This window comes from Nicotiana attenuata, unplaced genomic scaffold, assembly GCF_001879085.1.
Source record: "Nicotiana attenuata strain UT unplaced genomic scaffold, NIATTr2, whole genome shotgun sequence".
Lineage (NCBI taxonomy): Eukaryota > Viridiplantae > Streptophyta > Magnoliopsida > Solanales > Solanaceae > Nicotiana > Nicotiana attenuata.
In genome coordinates, this window is record NW_017670692.1 from 99,652 (window position 1) to 117,803 (window position 18,152).

The window sequence follows — 18,152 nt, forward strand, 5'->3', positions numbered from 1 at the left end:
TGCTGGAAAGTATGTATCTAAAAACATAGGCTGGTTCTCATGCTTCTTGAATTTGAAAGGAAAGAAAGACTCCTTAAAAACAACATCTCTGTTTATGAAGAAACATTGCTTAGACAAACCATACAGAACATAACCTTTTGTAACTTCTGAATAGCCCATCAAAACTGCTGCTGTTGCCCTAGCTTCAAACTTGTCATGTATATTCATTCTCTTTGCAAAACACAAACAACAAATAGTCCTTATATGCTCAATGTTTGGCTTCTTCTGATGAAATATTTCATAAGGACTTTTTCCTGCTAATACATTTGATGGTAGTCTATTAATGACATAAACTGCTGGTAACACACAGTGTCCCCAAAATTTTAAAGGTATATGTCCTTGGAACCTCATGGCTCTTGCTATTTTTAGCACATGTTTGTGCTTCCTTTCAGCAATTCCATTTTGTTGAGGTGTATAGACACAAGTCCTTTGACGAACAATTTCATTAGACTGAAAAAGTTTGCTACATGCCTCATTCACAAACTCTGTCCCATTGTCAGTCCTGATCACCTTAACTTGTCTGTTAAACTGAGTTTGCACTAACTTTATAAAATTTCTCAACAAAACCAACACATCACTTTTCAATTTCAACAAATAAACCCAAGTCATTCTTGAATGATCACCAACAATTGTCAAAAATAATTTATTACCATCAAAGGTTTGCACATCGTATGGTCCCCATACATCAACATGCAGCAAGTGAAATACATCTTCAGCTCTACTATTGCTTGTGCTAAATGGCAATCTACAATGTTTAGCTAAAGGACACACACTACAATTGTCTATTTTCCTTAATAATCATCATAGACTAATGAAAACAACTGCTTAAATATTCCTACTGAAGCATGTCCAAGTCTTATGTGCCAGAGTTCAATGTCCAGTTCTGTCTTCCTCACAGCCAAACCTTGAATTATTTCTTTATTATTCCTAGTATTAGTTTGTGGTAATAGGTAGAGGCCTTTCTTCATACCAATCACCTTCACCTTCCCACTGCAAAGGTCCTGAAGTAGATAGAAATCGGGATAAAAAGTTGCACAACACTTTAACTCCTTTGTGATCTTAGATACTGACAACAAATTATACTTGAACTCAGGTAAGTATAACACATTGTCAATTCTCCCTGCATTTGCTATATTACACGACCCTATGTGTGTCACATTTGATACTTCTCCATTAGGTAAGTGTACCCTTTTTTGTATGAATTCCAACTACTTCTAATTTGTGTTCTAACATTTCCAAATTAGAGGTCATGTGATTTATAGCTCCAGTATCCATAATCCATTCATGATCATTACCATCAACAAAATAATCACTAATACTAACTGCCATATTAGTTGATGCTTCTGGCACATTCTCCTTGTTGAGCAGCTTAAGGATCTGACTGTATTGTTCTGGTATGAAATGTGGGATTGGAGGAACTCTGAAAGCATCTTGGCCTCTTCCTCCTGTAGCTTGTGATTTGAAATCCCCTGTCATTGCATTGTGAGCTGTGTTGCCTCCAAATTTCTTCTTGAACTTGAAATCGTCAGGATATCCAATCAACTTGTAGCATCATTCTCTACTGTGTCCTTTCATTTTGCAGTAATTACAGAACACATTGTAATTTCTTCTAGGTTTTTGGTTGTTGAATCCTTTTGTTGTTAATAGAGCTGTCATCTCTGCATTTTCAGCAGGAACTACTGCATTTGCCATGCTTCTTTGGCTCTCACTTTCCATCAACATAGAGTAAGCCTTATTCACAGTTGGAAGTGGATCCATCATCATGATCTGCTAACGTGCTTGTTCATATTGTCTCATTGAGCCCCATAAGAAACTGCAATAACTTCTGCCTACGCATGAAAACTTCATACTCACTTGACTTTGGGCAATCACAACCAGGAGCTGGTGCCAAACAATCAAACTCAGCCCACAATTCATGCAACTTTGAGAAATAAGTTGCAATTGAACTTGTTCCCTGACTCGCAATAGCTATAGCTCTGTGCAACTGAAGAATTCTAGATCCATTGACCTTATCGAATCTTTCCTTCAGATCCTTCCAAACAGCACATGCATTTGAGGAATATACAATTCCACTCAGCAAATCACTCGATACACAGTTCATTATCCATGAGAGAACGATTGCATTGCACCTCTCCCACAGATCTGCCAAATTTGTACCATAATCTTCCTTCTTACAGGTACCTTCAATGAATCCTATTTTGTTGCGACCTAGTATCGCAATGCGCATTGCTCTGCTCCACACAGTATAGTTGTCCGATCCTGTTAGTTGCAGCGAGATCAGAACTGCTCCTGAATAATCTGTTGAGTGTAGGAATAGAGGATGATTATCACTTAAATTTTCCGGCAATGTATCATCTACAATCGCCTTTTTTGGATTTCTTCAATTCGTGCCCTAAATTCACAGAATAGAAGATGAGACTACTGAACAGGAAACAAATTGTGAAATTTAAGCTAGGATCGATGAACTTAGGTCCATATTAATGGCCCCATTGCTCTGATACCATGAACTGATCTGTGCAAGACCGACATGCAAGCAAGGTCTCAAGCATCAGTAATGGGGAAATAAGATCAGAAAAGGAAATGAAAGAGAGAGAGAGAGAGAGAGAGAGAGAGAGAGAGAGAGAGAGAGAGAGAAACTAATGCTCTCATTTTCTGTGTAATGAAAAACCGTACACTACAAACTATTCATACTAACAACTAACTCACTACTAACCATCTAACTAACTCAGATTACCAACTTAACAAACTTCCTAACTATAATTAACTATACAACTAACTATTACATAATTTCCACGTGCCTAGTCTCCAATTGTCTCAATAGAACTCTTAATGGTGTGAGGTCTTTTAAGAAAAATCGTGTGAATTTAGCCCAAAGCAGACAGTATCACAATATACTAAGGGTATTTGCAGGCTGGTTTAGCCCAATAAACTAAAACGTGCATGATATATGGCATATGACATATATTTGTAGACTAATTAGTATATATTTTCAATTTATGATTATTCATAACGCAGTAAATATACAGGCGGACTCAGAATTCAAAATTTGTGACTTTTGAACTCTAAAAAACGACTTCATGTACTAATAATTAAAATTAAAATTTAAAATTATATAAATATTTAATGAATATAATACAAATACAAAGTTCAGAACAAATTTATTGGTTCAGCTGAATCCATAAATTGCTTTCTAGCTCCATTACTGAATAAATAGATATTATATTCAATATAGACTGTGGTGTAACCTTGTAGGTATTTAGCATAGCACGACGGGATACGCGTGCGGCGTGCCGTCGCTTCTTCGAGATTATAGTTCCAAGTGGAATGTCTATATACTATATTGGTGTTCTACGCGTCAATTTTATTACGCAACTTTTTTTATTAAAAAAAAAACGAAAATCCAATCATTGTTATTTGGGTTGAATATTATTACACTTCACATTCAACAGTGTTGCCCGTTGTTTTCCTTACGAACAATAGAATTTGAATAAATTCAAAAAATTATATTCATAATTAGGAAAAAAAGTTATTGGCTGGACTTCATTTTCGTTGAATTATTTTCCTTCTTTTTTAAGAAATAGCGAACAAATAATTACAAACTTGTGAGAGCATTCTATGTTTAATAGATATTGCATTCTTTGTTTGCAGATTTTCTTTTATTATTCACATTATCATTTTTCTCCTTTATATGCGAGATGTTTATGTTTTATCTAAAAAGGAAAAAGACATTAAATCATGTTTGTTTTATTCTATAAATTGACCGTCTTGGGTAATTTTGGTATCACATATCAATCAGAAGACTTTGTCACACACAAATATAGTAAGAAGATTTCACATTGACATAAATGATTGTTTAATTCGTTTTACTTTTATCTGTAAAAATGATACCAGGTAGTCAATCTAAGGGGGTGTTCTTTAGAAATTAGTCAGTGTATTCTGAATTTCAGTTTTTCAGCTTAAGTTTTTGAAACAAAAATATCCTAAATTATCCTGAAGTTAAAATTTTTCGTTTAAAATTTCAAGATAAAATAAAATTGACTAATCTCTATAATATACCTGAAAATGAATATCTGTGCACTTGCCCGCTCTATATCTTATCCTTCTCTGAAACGTGGAATGATTTTACCCATATAAGGAAAGTAAATCATAATATATATTTGAAGGCAAAATACTACTAGTATATGGTTTTTATACCAAATCATATTTAGTTAATCACTCCACTCATTATTTGTACCAATTTGTCGGAGTAGGTGATAATGATCATTATAAATCTGAATAATTAATTTATTTTTTCGAAGATGATGAATATGATCATACCTGCTGGCTGTTAGCTGCTCTCAAGTCTCATTCTCATATTATATTTGCCCTTAAACTTACTCTCAAAAGTTTAATTATATATAAATTTTAATTTACATAACTCATTTTTAATAATTATTTTTGGTTTTTCATCCGGTGTTCATACCTATTTTAGGATATTCACGCCAAAAATTTCACCTTGGGTACAGCTAGCATTCCTTGACTAAAGCGACTTTATTCCTAAATGGCTCAAAGTCGAATACATCTGATTATGAATAATAGCCTGTTTGGCCAATCTTCTTTTTGGCCAAAAGTGTTTTTTTTTTTACCGAAAGCATTTTTGGCCAAAAATTGAGGTGTTTGGTCAAGCTTTTGGAAGGAAAAAAGTGCTTTTGAGGAGAAGGAGAAACAGTTTTGGAGAAGCAGAAAAAAATAGTTTCTCTCCAAAAGCACTTTTTTGAGAAGCACTTTTGAGAAAAATACACTTAGAAGCAGTTTTTTAAAACTTGACCAAACACTAATTGCTGCGCAGAAGTGCTTTTCAAACTAATTAGCCAAACACAAACTGCTTCTCACCAAAAGTATTTTTGAAAAAAGGACTTCTGAAAAAAAGCACTTCTCAAAATAAGCTGATTTTTGCAGCTTGGCCGAACGGGCTATAAGAATACTTATTACCCATCACAAAAGCAAGTGATAAAATATTTATTGTTGTTATAATAATCAATAACCTATTGTTAATGAGTAAGAATCTTGGAGTATAAATAGATTAGGGTAAAGTAAATGAGTGCGATATTAAGGTTTGGTTTTTACTTGTACTTAAGTCAAGGATTAGGTAACGTACGCGGTACGTGTACAAGATTTCTTTTTCTTTTTCCTTCTTCGTTGTAACATAGTAGCATGTTTTGGTAATGAAGATTGACCTTCAATCTCAAGTAAAATAGAAAAAAAAAAAAAAAAAACAGCTAGACAATTGAAATAGCACCAAACATCATAGTTGGAGGTTTGGAGCTAGGCGTTTTCATATAAAAAAAGAATAAAGCATAAAGTAGTAAAAATCCAAAAGCAAAAAAAAATGGTAGTAACATATAAGAGACAACACCACCAAAGGATGTGGTGCAGCGGATGAGGTTGCTCTTTCCTTAACCAGAAATCTCGGGTTCGAGCACTGGATATAGAAAAATTCTTGATAGGGAACGCTTCCTCCCGAATTGGGCTCTACGCGGCACGAATCCAGAGATAGTCGGGCTCCAATGGAGGTACCGGTCACCGAGTGAAAATCCAAAAAAATAAATAAGAGACAACTACCACCAAAGGATGTTATGTAGCAGATGGCCGGATGGGGTTGTTCTTTCCTTAACCTGAGATCTTGGATTCGAGCCCTAGGTATGAAAAAATTCTTGTTAGGGAGCGGTTCCCCCAAAATGGGGCCTTATGGGGGCACGAATAATCCAAATATAGTTGAGTTCCAATGAGAGCATCGGACACCGAGTGGAAAAAAAAAAAAAAAAACCATAAGAGACAACTCTAGTGATATCGACAAGAGTTTCAATTCTCACTGTTCTTTTTCCCATTTCTTTTCCCCTTATACCCAGTATTAAAAGGAAAACTTTATAGTAATAATTGTTTGAAAATATATATCTGAATCAAGATAATGAGAGGCTTTCAACTTTAACCAAATATTGTCCAATCACTTCTAAGAGTGTACCTTTAGAAATATTGTTATAACTAGGTAAATTTGCTTACGCTTAACACGCTAATAAATAACTTCATTAAGCTTGTAAATGATCATTTCCTAATATTGCTAACGCAATTTGAATCAATAAAATTAAAAACACGTTTGTAAAAACCCACAAAATCATTTGACCCTTCAGGCCAACAACTTAATATTGAATGCAATTTGATTAGAATTACGCTTCAATTCCAAAAAAATTGGAATCGGCTAATATAAATCCTTTTTTATGATCTAGCCTGGAACGGAGCTACAATCAAATATAACCTTTTCATTTTTTCCATATATATATAAAAAGTTTAAGTGTTAAAAACCAATAAATGTATAAGTTATGGACGATTTGTTTATACATGTACAATACAAGCACTAGATTTATTCGTAAGTCATAATATTTCCGATCGAACAAATAAACAATTCTATTGACTTTTATTTAAATTGTACTTAGGTTATCATTAATGCATTCCAGAAAGCAAAATGCAATTATGCAAAGCATATATATATGTCGTTGAACGATAATTATTAGTATTTCTTTATTCAAAGGCGCCAGGCATTAGACTTATTCATACGCTATAATATTTCCGAATTAACAATAAACAATTTTATTGACTTTTATAATTTAAATATGTGTGAATGGTGGATTTCAAAACGAAAATGCAAAGAACAGTCGTTGAATGGGAATTTGCATGATTGCCAACTAGTTGCCAGCGGTAACTTGGAAAGGCCTGCAATATTATTTATATATACATATATAGTCAACAATTTTATTTTTTATTTATTTTATTGTTACGAATTTGATGTCGATAATCTGCAAATCAAAAAATTCATTTCGGCTAATGGAAGCTTCTAGAGTTGTTTCTTCCTAAGAACCAAGAAGATATATGCCAAGATAATGACAAAATTAAACAGATAACTTACTATTTCTACTTCCATGGTCGGAACTTCACTACTCACTAGACAATCTTGACTCAGTATAGGTTATATTTAGAGACAAAAATTAAAATTTGCTTGCTCTTTATCCTTTTTGTTGGTTGCAATTATTTGTCAAGTTAGGCAGCTGAAATGCTGAAACCATGTCTCCTTTCTTGTTTCGTTCCTTCTTATTGCTACCCCACGTACACTATAGCCGCCCTTTTTTTTTTTGCGTAATGTTCGATATTTGTATTGGGTTCCGACAATCTGGATTCTCGTTGTATATGGCCCATTATAGAAAGAAACTCTTTCTATCCATACTTACACTTCCATCACCTGCTGATCCTCTTTGGTGAGCTCTTGGTTATTTGGATTGTGGATCACAGAGGCGGAACCAGGATTTGAAGGAATTAGAATTTGAAGGTTATGTGTATATATACTTGCATATATTCAACCAAAATATATTTTGTATATAGGAGATACTAATCTTCGGAAACAGCCTCTCTATCCCTTCGGGGTAGGGGTAAGGTCTGCGTACTCACTACCCTCCCCAGACCTCACTAGTGGGATTTCACTGTGTTGTTGTTGTTGTTGTTGTTGTATATAGGATACTAATAGTAATATATTATTATTTTCTAAGAACGTATACATATATATATATATGGAATTTTCCTCGAACTTTCCGTGTGGCGATATATAATATAAGTCCGCCTGTGGTTGATCGTGTCGAATCCTTTTACACTATCTAAGTTATTTAAAATCAACTATACATACTGTTGAGAATATAAGCTGTTGTGTATTAGTTGGCTAGTTAGTTAATACATTGGCTATGGTTAGGTAGTTAATACAATGGCTATTTATGTAATTCTAGTTAGTTAGTGAAGTCGGTTAGAAGCTGTGTATATATATGATCTACTACACACTGCTGTAGCATGCAGAAGAAATGAGAAACTGTTAATTTTCTCTCCAAGTCTTCTTCTGTTCTTATCCTCTCTTCAATCTCTCTTTTACATTGTTAAAGTTGACATGGTATCAGAGCCTACTGCTCGAATCTAGATCGCAAATCGGTGTAGTTGCTCAATTCAAGCTCAATTGCTTCAATTACACAAGCTCTGTATCTACAGTTGAAGCTCAACAATGGCGGAGGTTGATAATGAAGCTCCTGAGAAGCTAAGTCACAATCATCCCTTGTTTTTGAACTCAAATGACAATTCCGGTGCAATCCTGATCTCGCTGCAACTTCGAGGTCCAGAAAACTACTCAGTGTGGAGTCGAGCAATGAGAATTGCTATTTTAGGGCGGAACAAGTTAGGGTTCATCGACAGTACTTGTAGGCGAGGAAATTTTGGTCCAAATCTGGTCGATCTATGGGACAGATGCAATGCCATAGTGCTGTCATGGATAATGAACTGTGTATCGCCTGAATTGCTTAGTGGAATTGTTTACTCCTCTAATGCGAGTGCGGTATGGACTAATCTAAAAGAGAGGTTTGATAAGGCTGATCTCTCTAGAATTTTTCAGATCCATAAGAGCATTGCTACGATTAATCAAGGTACTAGCTCGATCTCTTCCTATTTCTCAAAATTGAGACTTCTGTGGACAGAATTTGATAGTCTAGCCCCAATTCCTGGATGTGACTGTGAGAAATCGCGTGAATTTGTTGTATTTATGGAAAGGCTGAAACTCCTACAGTTCCTTATGGGGATAAATGAGTCTCATGAGCAAGCTAGAAGTCAATTGCTCATGATGATACCAGCTCCTTCTGTTAACAAGGCCTACTCTATGATGATGGAGAGGGAAAGCCAGAGGGCAATTGCACACATAGGTGTTCCCGTAGAGAATCCTGACCTCACTACTTTTGTGTCTACTAGAGGTGGTTTTCAGCAAAGGCCAAAGAAATATTTTAACCTAGTCTGCGACTAATGCAACTACAAGGGACATACCAGAGAGAATTGTTTCAAATTAATTGGTTATCCTGCTGATTTTAAGCATAAGAAGAAAGGAAATTCATTCCCTACAGCCAACTTTGCAGGAAACACTGGTGATTCAGCAATACTAATGTCTACTAATGGAAGTCATGATGTATTTTCAGTAGCTAACTTTGCAGGTAATAACAGTGGAGGAAACCATGGGGAAAGGAGTCAACCTCAGTCTCACCCAGCAACACCACTTCCTTCAGCATTATACTTTACTCCAGAACAGTATCAACAAATCCTACATATGCTTGGTAAGGTAAATGAAGAAGCAACAAGCTCTGCTCAACCAGCAGCAGCAGGTATATTTGTATTCCTATCCAGTATAGTTGATGATAGGTGGATAATTGATACTGGAGCTACTAATCATATGGTAGGAAATTCTAAGTTGTTGACTAAATTGGACAAGGAGTCTAGTTTAAAAGGTGGAAATGTGCATCTTCCAAATGGTAATGTGGTGTCAATATCAAATACAGGAACATCTAGTATACTCAGAAATCAGGATCTACAAAATGTGTTGCACATTCCTGACTTCAAGTTTAACCTTTTGGCTGTGTCAAAGTTGACAAATGAACTGAAGTGTTGTGTGGCATTTTTTCCTGATTTTTGCCTATTCCAGGACCTCTACAGTGAGCAGGTGAGGGGGATTGGTAGAGAAGATTGTGGATTGTACAGTCTGAAGTCATCTCCAACTTCTACAACACCACTTACTCAACCACAACTACAAGGGTCTGACAGTAAAGAAGAGTGATACTCTGTGTCTACTAATGTCCCACTATCTGTATGGCATAATAGACTAGGGCATGCTCCTTTAGATATGCTCAGAAAAATAAAGTTTTTGAAGCATTGCAAACTAGACAAAAATCATCACTGTCCTGTATGTCCACTAGGGAAACAGTCTAGACTTTCATTTCCTATCAGGACTACTAGTTCAAATAAGCCCTTTCAGCTAGTACATGGTGATGCATGGGGTCCTTATAGAGTATGTTAGTTTGTGTGAGTCCACCTACTAGTAGATTACCTGGTCCTCTACGAGATTCTGCTGAGAATGCTAATAAAACTGTACGTAAATGAGGTAGAGGATTTTTACGTGGAAAAATCCCACACAAGGGGATCAAAAAACCACGACCTACACCTGTAGGCTTTTAACTTCACTAACATGTAAAAATCGATTACAAGCCACTTTGTAATGACTCCATTACAAAGGATTTACTCAACTAACTTGTGGTACTCTTACCACAAGCCACTTTGTGACTCCCTAGTTACAAAGAGTTTTACTAACTTGTGATGCTCTCGCCACAAGCCACTTTGTCACTCTACAGTTACAAAGGCTTTTGCTTATGACTAAACCTAGCCACAACGTAAACTCAAGGAGTTTACGGATTTACAAAAGGATTCCTAATCAACGCTTCTAGCTAAGCAATTTAGGAGATACAATAAGTACAATCACAAAGTTACAACTCAACTAGGACAACAACATGCTAACTTTAGGAACTGGTCCGTAGTTGCGTTCAACTTTGTTCTTCAAGCTCGTGAGGACTGATTTCTCTGTTTTGGCAAGAAGCTTGAATGAGAAACTGAAACCTTCAAGTGATGTTGAAATATAAACTCATGTTGGTACACCTTAATTACATCACTTGAAATGATGTGAGCACTTTAGTTTGTCAGGAATGAGTGGGCGCTGGAAACAGTGCAGTGCGGCAGAAATAGTGCAGGCAGTCACTTCGTTTCCAGCTATGTCCAACTGACTTTGTACTGCTATGAGGGAACCACAAGGGTAGCAGGTCCTTGTATAGTTTCCTAGCTCCTGAAGCTGTAGCAGTTCACATATAGCTGGAATCCGTTAAATGCGGTGTAGTCCAAGTGAGTCAGGTTCCTTATCTGGTTCTTGACATTAAGTTTGTTAGATCATCAAAACACCAGGCAAAGATATTGAAAACCTATCAATTTCCTCCTTTTTGATGATGACAAACTTAATATTAAAAATGAGGATTTAGAGAGCTCAGAGAACCAGACTGAGTAACAGGAGAACACAAGTTCCCCCTGACTCTATGCCCTTAATATTGAAAATGAGGATTTAGAGAGCTCAGAGAACCAGATTAAGTAACAGGAGAACACAAGTTCCCCCTGACTCTATGCCCTTTCGCACACATGTGTTCCCCCTGAGTTTAGTTTCCCCCTTTTGGCATCATTAAAAAAAACACAAACAGAAGAATCAGCACAAAAAAGTCCAGCTATGCTAACTCATGCCACATATGTGCACACAAACATGATAGAGAATAGAAACACAGAGGTAAAGCACAGATATAATAAAAGAGGATAGAATTGATATTAATAAAACTTTAATATGCCTTTGCGTAAAAAGCAAAAGGCAACATTGGACTTGTTAAAACGGGAGCAGTAATGTTCCATCCCAACCGCATAAAAAGAAAACAAAAAACAACTGCCAAAACAACAAAGAAAACTTAAAGAACATTTCCAGAAACTCGTCACTGGAGGGGTACTTAGGGGGCACTAGGAGTAAAAGGCTTGGTAGCTGCAGCAAGTGTTTGGAGAACAAGATCTATTCGGGAATTTCCCGACTTCTGCTCATTGAGCAGTTCTGCTTTCAGGTTCTCTACTTGTGCCCTGAGATTAGCATTCTCCTTTGTCAAACGAGCTACTTCATCATTTGACACCGGAACCCCTTGGGTTTGCTGACCTTCCAGGATAGCATTCCTGGCCTTCAACCGACGAATTTCCTCAGCTGCACTGTTCTGAGCATTAATAAGCTTTGAGACGGTTGATGTACTTCCTACCGCCCCATTCTTTTCTATGCACTCGCATTCTTCCAAAGTTGTCTGTGAGAAAGTCTGCTTCTTAGTCCCCACCTTGCCTGTCCCCAGTGGTACCTCAAAGAATTTAAACACTTGAGTAAGCAGGAACCCGTAGGGAAGGCCATGATTACCATCCTTGAAGGTGGCAACCTTTTGCATGTGTTCAATCATGATAGCAGGCAGACTCACAGGGGTAAAGCTGTCCAGTTGCTCCATCAAGAACAGGTCAGACTTAGAAGTCACTGACCTCCTCTCAGCTCGATGCAATAAAACTTTGTTAACCAATTCAAACAGCAGCTGATACACAGGAAGTAGCGCTTTCTTATGGATTTGGTCCCCTTTCTGGTTTGCATTGTCTTTTACCACGACATTTCTGAAGTTAAACTGACACACATCCCTTAAACTGGACACACCAGCTGTAGGAACTTTAAGAATCTCTCCAAGCAACTTTACATCGAAGACGATGTCCACTCCATTGACCAAAGCACAAATGTGGTCTGTTTCAATGGGAAAGAGGCTAGCAAAGAAGCTTTGTACCTCATCCTCATATACCTTAGGTGCATCCATTTGGAATAAGTGCGCCCAGCGTTGAAACTCGACCATTTCCAGAATTTGGCGCATACCAGCCATCTCAGAGATTGTTGGGTCAAATGTACGACCCAGCAAAACTTTTTGATGTCTCAGACGTTCAGAGCCAAGGCTGACTTCACTTCTCATTCTCTTCACAGAACCAGGTTGCCGGACTTCTCACCACTTACTTTTCCTTCTTCCTTGAATTTGACTAACACATCCTCATCAGACATCGAGAACTCACTCACCACCTCCTTCATCTTGGACCTAGAGGTTGACCCCTTCTCTGTTGAAACAGGCTTCTTCTTTTTGGAAGACCGTCTAACTAGTGAACCAGGTTCATCTGGGGTTTCCTCATCCACCTCTACTACAGGGATTGCCTCATCACTTACAGGTACACTATTTTTCACCAACTTTCTCCTTTTCTTCTTACTACTTTTCTTGCTCTTTTGAAGAGCAAAATCGTAGGCCACCTTAGCTTGAAGCCTGGTAGTAGGTCGTTTGGTTTCAGACTCAGGAGTGGACACAACTCTCCGCTTAACTATGAACGCATCAAGAGCCACATTATCTAGGTCCTCCTCATCACTGGACCTCATTTCAGGTACTTGTATTTTCAAGGACACAACAGCGAATGCAGGAGCAGAACTGTCCTGGGAATGAGAGCCCTGACCTAGGTCCTCCGGAGAGGGATCAGGTTCCTCATGTGATGGCCCAGTAGTATCTGCGAGTGCATCCCCTTCAACAGTTATAATGGCCCCTTCGTCCCCCACACTTTGTAGCTCATTTTTCTGAGAGATAATCTCATGCAGTACCCCATCACCAGTCCACAAAGATGGTTACAACATTTTTAACTTCCTCAAATGGTACTACTGCCACCACGGAGTCGGTAGCAACAATGGCAGAACTCTTTATGACCTCAGGGTTTTGACCTTGTTCTCCACTGGGTCTTTGACTGGTGGGAGCCTCAGAAGATGGAGGGGACGGAGCAACAATTTTAGGTGTTTCTGAAATAGAGAGAGACAGAAAAACTAGGTGAGGAGTGACTTCAGCGGGAGGAGTACGAGAGGGTAAGGAAGGCTCAGTAGGAGCGGAAGTCTCCATAGTTTTATCAGTAATAGTTACGACTGAGGCAGGGAGGTCAGAGTTTGTCTCAGCCATTTTTTTTAAAAAAGTGTGACGATGCTTTTGGGAAATTCTAATGAAGAACTTATGGTTAGAGAGAACAGAAGAGGGTTTTTATTAGGAGAGAATAATTATGAGAAGAGAGGAATAGGCACCGGTTCTGAAACAACGGTTGGGCATGGAGAAATGCAATGTTTCAGAGGGAGATGGAACGATTTGAAGTGAAGAGACATGACAACAGGATCTGAAAAATTGAATGACATGGCAGTTGGGTTTTGTAACCTTTTTAAGACGTGTATTAAAGGATGCACAGAACTACTAACCTTTGGTACAAGAACCAAGTTCTCAACCTTTTATTTGAAAGAATCAATCCTCTTTTATCATTCATGCACTGCATCTATTGCTTCTATACTCATCATGCGTATTTACCTGCAACAGTATTAAATTTAGTTAGACATGGCCAGAAAACACTTTTAGCCAGTTATTTCTTGAAGGTGATTTTCATAGCTAGATAAATAGGAATCGGGTGCTCAATTGGGCTTTAAAAGCCCCAACTTCATTCTGTTTCTTTCAAACTGTTCCCTACTTAAAGCCTTGGTGAAAATGTCTGCAATTTGATCTTCTGTGCTGTAGAACTTTATACATATCAGTCCTTTCTCCACATTGTCCCTTAGAAAGTGATGCCTCACATCAATATACTTTGTCCTTTTGAGTTGAACTAGATTCTTGGCCATGTTGAGTGCACTGGTGTTGTCACATAGAAGGGGCACACTCTCAGTAAGTACCCCAAAGTCCTCCAGTTGTTGCTTGATCCATAACAGTTGAGCATAACAGGATGTTGCGGCTACATATTCTGCTTCAGCTGTTGAAAGAGCCACTGAATTTTGCTTCCTTGTGCCCCAAGAGATAAGACACGAACCTAAGAAGTGAGCCATTCTATAAGTTCTTTTCCTATCCACAAGATAACCTGCATAATCTGCGTCAGCATAACCAATGAGATTAAAGCTGTCACCTGAGGGATAATATAGAACCAGGTCCTGTGTTCCTTTGAGGTATCTCAGTATTCTTTTGGCAGCCTTCAAGTGAGATTCCTTGGGATTTGATTGAAACCTTGCACATAACCCCAACTAAAAACAATATCAGGTATGCTGGCAGTGAGATAGAGGAGAGACCCAATAATGCCTCTATACATGGTTTGATTCACAGGAGATCTAGTTTCATCCATATCCAGTCGAGTGGCAGTAGCAATGGGAGTGTCTATCACCTTTGATGCTTCCATGTCAAACCTCTTCAAAAGCTCCCTGATGTATTTTTGCTGACAGATGGATATACCCGTTTGGGACTGTTTTACTTGAAGACCCAAGAAGAAGTTCAGTTCCCCCATCATGCTCATTTCAAATTCACTTCCCATGAGTTTTGCAAATTCTTCACACAGAGAATCAGCTGTTGCTCCAAAGATGATATCATCAATATAGACCTGAACAATGAGCAGATTCCTTCCCCGTTTCTTTAAGAAGAGAGTGTTGTCAATTTTCCCTCTTTTAAAGCCATTTTCAAGAGGAACTTTAACAGCCTTTCATACCAAGCTCGAGGAGCTTGCTTTAGCCCGTACAAGGCTTTGTCCAGTTTGAAAACATATTCAGGGTGCTCATGACATTCAAACCCTGGAGGTTGCTTCACATAGACTTCTTCCATAAGGAGTCCATTCAAAAATGCACTCTTGACATCCATTTGGAACAAGGTGAATTCCATAGGAGATGCAAAAGCGATTAGAATTCTAATAGCTTCTATGCGAGCTACTGGAGCAAACGTTTCATCATAGTTAATCCCTTCTTCCTGATTGTAGCCTTGGACCACTAGCCTGGCCTTGTTTCTTGTGGTAATTCCATGTTCATCGAGCTTGTTTCTGAATACCCACCCGGTTCCTATAATGGTTCGATCTGAGGGTCTAGGTACCAGGTGCCCCACATTGTTTCTCTCAAACTGATGTAGCTCGTCTTGCATGGCTGTAATCCAATCTGCATCTTTCAAGACTTCCTTGATATTCTTGGGTTCTATCTGGGAGAGCAAAGCTGAGAAGGCAAGTGAATTTCTGGCTCTTGATCTGGTTTGTACTCCAGAATCTAGAGGAGTAATAATGTTGTCCATCGGATGAGAGCTTTGGTGTCTCCAGTTAGACGTCTGAGGTTCCTTCTGAGAGGAAGAGGGTATGTTTGGCTGGTTTTCCTCTGTTCCTCTCTCAAGTGCTAGTGGAGTTCCCTGAACTGCATCAACCACTCTTTCTTCAGCTTCAGTGGTTGTAATTGAAGTGCTTGGTTCTGTTGAAGATGAGACGGTATTGTCTTTATTTAGCTCCTTTACTTGACTCATCATATCTGCCTTTCCGTTTGTCATGTTAATGACTTCACCAAGGACTAGTAAAGGTTCTCCATCTTGATCTTCCTCAGCACTCTTCTCACAGGAAGGATGAGACTCATCAAAAATAACATGAACATTTTCCTCAACACATTGAGTCCGCTTATTATATATCTTTTAAGCCTTGCTTTGAGAAGAGTAGCCCAGAAATATTCCTTCATCACTCTTGACATCGAATTTACCAAGATGATCATTTCCATTATTGAGAACATAGCATTTGCACCCAAATATTCTTAGGTGAGTCAGCTTGGGTTTCCTTCCATTTAACAATTCATAGGGGTTTTTGTTCAGAAGTGATCTGATCATGCACCTGTTCACCAAGTACCAGGTAGTGTTGACAGCTTCAGCCCAGAAGTTCTTTGCAATTCAACTATCGATCAGCATTGTTCTTGCCATCTCTTCCAGAGTTTTGTTCTTCCTTTCTACTACTCCATTTTGCTGGGGAGTTCTGGGAGCTGAGAAGTTGTGAGTGATGCCATTTTTATTGCAGAATTTATCAAATTTGACATTGTCGAATTCTGTCCCATGATCTGATCTAATGCATGCGACCCTAGACTCCATCTTCACCTAGATTTTCTTCACAAAAGCCACAAACACCTCAACAGTTTCATCTTTGGTTCTGAGAAACAGAGTCCATGTGAATCTGGAGTAGTCATCCACTATCACAAAAATGTATCTTTTTTCTCTTCTACTTTGCACTCTCATAGGTCCACATAGATCCACATGCAGAAGCTCTAGTGGTTTTGAGGTGCTCACATCTCTTTTAGACTTAAAGGAGGATTTCACATGTTTTCCTCCAACACAGGCATCACAGACCTTTTGCATCTTGAATTTTGACATAGGCAGACCATGGACCAGGTCCTTCTGAATTAGTTTGTTCAGAAGAGAGAAACTTGTGTGGCCCAGTCTTTTGTGCCATAGTTCAGCATCATCATCAACCGCTTTCAGACAGCTCAGATCACCACTCTATAAGGACTCCAAATCAGCAACATAGATGTTCTTGTATCTTTTGGCCACAAGTACTACTTCACCAGTCACAAGATCAGTGGCTGTACATATTTTGGACAAGAATTCCACCTTGTTTCCTTTATCACAGATTTGAGAGACACTCAAGAGACTGTACTTAAGGCCATTGACATAGTACACATTTTCAATAGAATGAGTGAGTGACTTCCCGACTTTTCCAACTCCAAGAATGTAACCCTTTTTTCCATTGCCAAAGGATACACTCCCTCCTTGCAGGGCTTTTAGTGAAAGAAAGTCCATGGTGTTCCCAGTCATGTGCTTTAAACACCCACTATCCATGAACCATTGTTGACCACTTCCTTTCACCGTTCCCTATTTGTTGTCATCGTCTTCATCATCATCTGATTGAGCCATCAAAGCAAAAGTTGAGTTATATTCAATCTCCTCGCCTTCAACTGCCATCATGGAACTATCACCAGTATCAGGTTCATCTTCTTTCTCACTAGAGGAATCCCCCCCATGCTGCTGCAAGAGCCTGTCTCATCATGTCAGCGGATCTTTTTCTCTTGAAGTCCTTGAAAGGAACCAGGTTCGTCTTAGCTGTTTTCTTATGGTAGTTCTTGGAGAATTCTTGCTTCAAGAGAGGACAGTCTTTCATGAAGTGTCCAGGCTTTCCACACTTGTAACAAAGATCATAGTTCTTTGATCTGTTAGAGCTGTCCCTTTTTAGCATTTCTCCATTTCTTCTGACCATCTTCTGCAACCTTTTGGTTAAGTAAGCCATGTCACTGTCTTCCTCACTTGAATCATTGTTATCAGCTTTAAGTACCAGGTTCTTTTCCTTCTTTGGTTCTCTTCTTTCACTGTCTATCTTTTTCTTTAACTCGTAGGTCTTCAAATTTGCGATAAGCTCTTCTATGGTCAGCTTCTGTAAGTCCTTTGATTCAGTAATAGCATTCACTTTGCTTTCCCAAGGGCTAGGCAGAATACTGAGGAATTTCCTAACTAGCTTGTTTCTAGGAATAGTTTCACCAAGCGAGTGTAACTCATTTATGATGGAAGTGAATCTTGTGTCCATATCTTGAATGGATTCATCATCCCTCATTTTGAAGAGTTCATACTCGGTAGTGAGCATATCAATCTTAGACTGTTTTACTTGTGTGTTCCCTCATGAGCTGTTTGCAAAGCTTCCCATATCTCTTTGGCAGTGTCGCGGGTGGAGATTCTATTGTACTCTTCTTGTCCTATTCCACGTACTAGAATTTTCTTGGCATGAAAATTCTTCTCCACAGCTTTCTTGTCTGCTTTAGTGTACTC

The 18,152-nt window shown here is 38.3% G+C and overlaps 1 protein-coding gene across 1 annotated transcript; it reads right to left on the minus strand.

Annotated features, from left to right (window-relative positions):
* Positions 1–12,484: 12,484 nt before the first annotated feature.
* Positions 12,485–13,490, minus strand: LOC109242347 (polymerase I and transcript release factor-like). The gene is made up of 2 exons (XM_019409210.1): positions 13,173–13,490; positions 12,485–13,120 (listed from the first exon to the last, which is right to left on the minus strand). The coding sequence occupies exons 1-2, from the start codon at positions 13,488–13,490 to the stop codon at positions 12,485–12,487; spliced, it is 954 nt and encodes a 317-aa protein (XP_019264755.1).
* Positions 13,491–18,152: the final 4,662 nt, after the last annotated feature.

What these genes read in the sequence shown, in the direction of transcription:
- LOC109242347 (XM_019409210.1), bottom strand. Translation starts at nt 13,490, where the DNA reads ATGGCTGAGACAAACTCTGACCTCCCTGCCTCAGTCGTAACTATTACT. An exon ending in TTGAGGAAGTTAAAAATGTT is followed by an intron (nt 13,121 to 13,172) that starts GTAACCATCTTT and finishes ATTATCTCTCAG; the next exon opens with AAAAATGAGCTACAAAGTGT.